At 49.6% G+C, this 3,423-nt stretch overlaps 1 protein-coding gene across 1 annotated transcript; it reads right to left on the bottom strand.

The window, feature by feature from the left end:
* Positions 1–1,390: 1,390 nt before the first annotated feature.
* LOC101584911 (melanoma-associated antigen 10-like) lies at positions 1,391–2,476 on the bottom strand. The gene has a single exon (XM_023706271.1). The coding sequence runs from the start codon at positions 2,474–2,476 to the stop codon at positions 1,391–1,393; it is 1,086 nt and encodes a 361-aa protein (XP_023562039.1).
* Between the last annotated feature and the right edge of the window lie 947 nt (positions 2,477–3,423).

Here is a 3,423-nt window from a genome sequence, read left to right as displayed (position 1 = left end):
CAAACTGCAATTTCTGCAAGCCCTGAGCTAGCCAGGCCTTACGTTCTCCCAGGCTGCGCCCCTCTTCCCTGTTGTGGCCACTGCCCCGTCCCACCACCCTATCAGCTGTGTTCTCACATGTAAACCACACACCAGGGCCGCAAGAGCACATGCTCGGTGCAGGAGCCAACACACCAAGTAGCAGTGGAAATCTTTATTCACTTTCTCCAGCTAGTCAGAAGCCCAGCACATACTGCACATTTATTTTAATTTTACAGAGCAACAAACGGAGATAAAGAACAAACTTTGTCACATATTGTCCCCACCTAGTTTCCTGATGACTTCTTTCACATTTTCAAGAAAGCTTTTATTCCACTGACAGAAGAGGAAACTTCACGACTAAAGCCAGGTAATACCCCCCAGGTTGCACTTATTATGACTTAAAAAGTAAATAAAAGACCTGGCCTGGTGGTGCATGCCTGTAATCCCAGAATTCGGGAGGCTAAGGCAGGAGGCTCACTGTAGGTTGGAGACCAACCTGGGCTGCAAAGTGAGCTCAAGGCCAGCTTGAACTGCATAGCAAGACCCTGTCTCAAAAAAAAAAAAAAAAGACAACAGAAAAACACCACCAAAAAAAAGTAAATAAATCCTATAATCCCAGCACTCAGGAGGCTGAGCCAGGAGGATCACCATGAGTTTGAGGCCAGCCTAGGCTACATATGCAAGTTCCAGGCCAGCCTGCACTATATAATGAGATCCTGTTTCAAAAAAAAATTTTAAAGTAAACAAGACCTAGGCATATGTGTTAATTTAGCATTTTGCTTTTGAAAAAGGATCTCACTAATTTAGGCCAGTCTTAAACTATGTAGCCCAGGTTTACCTCAAACTCACAGAAATCCACCTGCCTCAGCCTTCTACTATCTTTTAATTTTATAAAGTAATAGATTAAAAATAAAAGGAACTAAAGAGAATGCTTTTTTTTTCTTTTTTAGTTAAGTTTCTTCACATTTTAAAAGAAATTCCAATGCTAATGCCATGGTATGTTGTTAAAAATAAGAGGTAATGGTGCCGAGGAGATGGCTCAGTGGTATAAGTGCCTGCCTGGCAAGCACAAGGTCCTCAGTTCGATCCCCTATACCAAAAAATAAAAAATAAAATAAAAAAGGCAAGTCTTCCCAACTTGAATCACAAAATACCAAAACTTTTTTCTTAAACTTTACAAACAGCAAAAAATATACAATTTGTAACTTTAGGTTTTGAACTACACTACTTAACAGACATAAATCCCCAGGTCACATAAGCAGAAGAGTCGGCCAAGGATGATTTACTGTACGACCCCAACTCTAACCTAGCCCCTCAACACCCACACACTACCAACTGGTTCTCATCTTACTTTGTGGAGGAAAAGCTGCTAGTGGCCCCAGAACATGCAATGGCCAAGGGCCTCTCCTGCACTTGCACTAGCCTGGGCCCTCTCTTCCTCCTCTCTCTGAGCCTCCTCGTACCTCTGTCCAAAGGCTCTGGGATCAACCCTACTAATGCTGGCCAGAAACTCTATGAGCTTCATCTTGCTGGTCTCAGCGAAGGTCCTCGGACCCCATAGAAACTCGTAACTAGGAGGATTGCTGTCGGGCACCTGCTGATGCACCAAGTACTGCTCTTGCACAAAATCTTCAAAAACAAGCTTCCCGGGATCCCCATAGACAAAGTGCTCTATTCCAGCCCAAATGCCCATTGCATTCAAAGTTTGCCAAACCTCCTCCTCAGAGGCACTGTCACCCTGCAGGAAAATTATGCTCAGAATAAGTACCAGCAGGCCAGTCTTGGGCATACCCTGGACTTCACTGAACAACCCATCATAGGAGATGCCGAGGACAGTGACAAGGACATAGGACTGATTAGAGGACTCCACCTCCTTGAAATCAAGGCCAAAGATCAGCTGCAAACACTCAAACACTTCACTGAAAATCACAGAGAACTGGCTGTGACTATTGATGACACCCATAATTTCTGCCTGTGTCACTGGTTCCTTCCTTTGATACTTGAGGAGTAGGAAGCTTACCAGAGTGTTCACCTTCTCATCTCTCTCCCTATCAGACATAACCACAACACCTGGCAGCTCCTGGGAGCTGCCTGCACCCTCGCCGCCTTGGCCACTGAAATATTCATCGAATGGGCTCTGCACCCTGGAGGCCAAGGCCAAGGCCGAGAAAGAGGAACAGGCTCCCTGAGGACTATCAGGGCAAACTGGATTCCCAGCAGTGAGCGCATTATCCTCTGGGGAGTGTGACACTAAAGGAGAGCAAGTACCAGAGGAAGAGGAGGGAGAAGAACAAGTAGAGGAGGGAAAAGAGGAGGAGCAAGAGGAGGAGGAGGACGAAGAACCCTCCTCCTCCACGGGGACAGCGATCCGACGGCCACTGGGGCACTGGCCCTCATCCTGGGTCTCAGAGCCTTCCTCAAGCATGAAGCACCGACGCTTGCGAGACCGAGACATGATGGCTCCAGTAATGGACAGTGGGCAGGAGCTCGGTGGTGGGACTCAAAGGCCTGTGGGAGAGAGGAAGCCCGTAAGAAGCCTCTGCTAGAACCACACCCTTAGCAGTGCTCACAAAGGCTGAGTCTGGGTCTGTGCTGTGGGGAGTGCTCTAGGGCCTTGCGGACCCCTGTACAACAGTAGTGCCAGCCCCAGAGAACCTGGGACAGGGATCGAGACTGCTCCTTAGGGTGCAGCTCGCTCACAGAAGTTAATGCTCCAGTGCAGATGTAGGGCGAGTAGAGTCAGGCACTGCACAGTCTCGTTCGCTCTGGGGCTATGGGGCTCTTGGCACATGTTAAGGGCAGCACCTTACCTTGACGCCCGGCACCACCTGGGCCTTCTACGTGGCTACGATCCGAAGACACTGTCGTGCCAACACCTTCACCACCTGCTTCCTGCAGCACCTGTAGGAGGCATGGAGGCCCTCAGGCTATAGACCTCAAGCGCAGTCCTGGGGTCTGCATGGGCGGGCTGGGCTGCACTCTGAGGTCCCTGTTGGCCAGGGTGGCTGGTCCCCTCCCTGCTCACTCAGGGACCTCGCCTGTGCTCAGAGAGGTCCTGGACCCTAGTCCTAGGCTGGCCTGTGATAATCAGTCACAACAAGTGCCCTCAACTTCCCTAACAGGGCACAAAAGGCTGCAAGGGGCCTCAGATCTGGCCACAGCTGCCCAGAGGAAACAGGAGGAGGTGTTCAGATGCAGCGGGGCCCATGAGCTCAGGAAGGAGACATTTGCTCCATGTGCACCTGAAGGAACGGGAAGCTGCTGAGTTTGGGAGCATATCCAGTCCATTTAATACACTTCCTGGGATGACCTAAAGCCTTCATCTTTAAATCATAACCCCACCTCCTTGGCCTCACTAAGCTGAAGACAGGAGGAGCAGGACTCAGGAGAGCAGGAGGAAGA

The sequence above is a fragment of the Octodon degus genome, unplaced genomic scaffold, assembly GCF_000260255.1.
Source record: "Octodon degus isolate 3935 unplaced genomic scaffold, OctDeg1.0 scaffold00249, whole genome shotgun sequence".
NCBI classification, from domain to species: domain Eukaryota; kingdom Metazoa; phylum Chordata; class Mammalia; order Rodentia; family Octodontidae; genus Octodon; species Octodon degus.
This window is presented reverse-complemented; position numbering and strand designations above follow the sequence as displayed.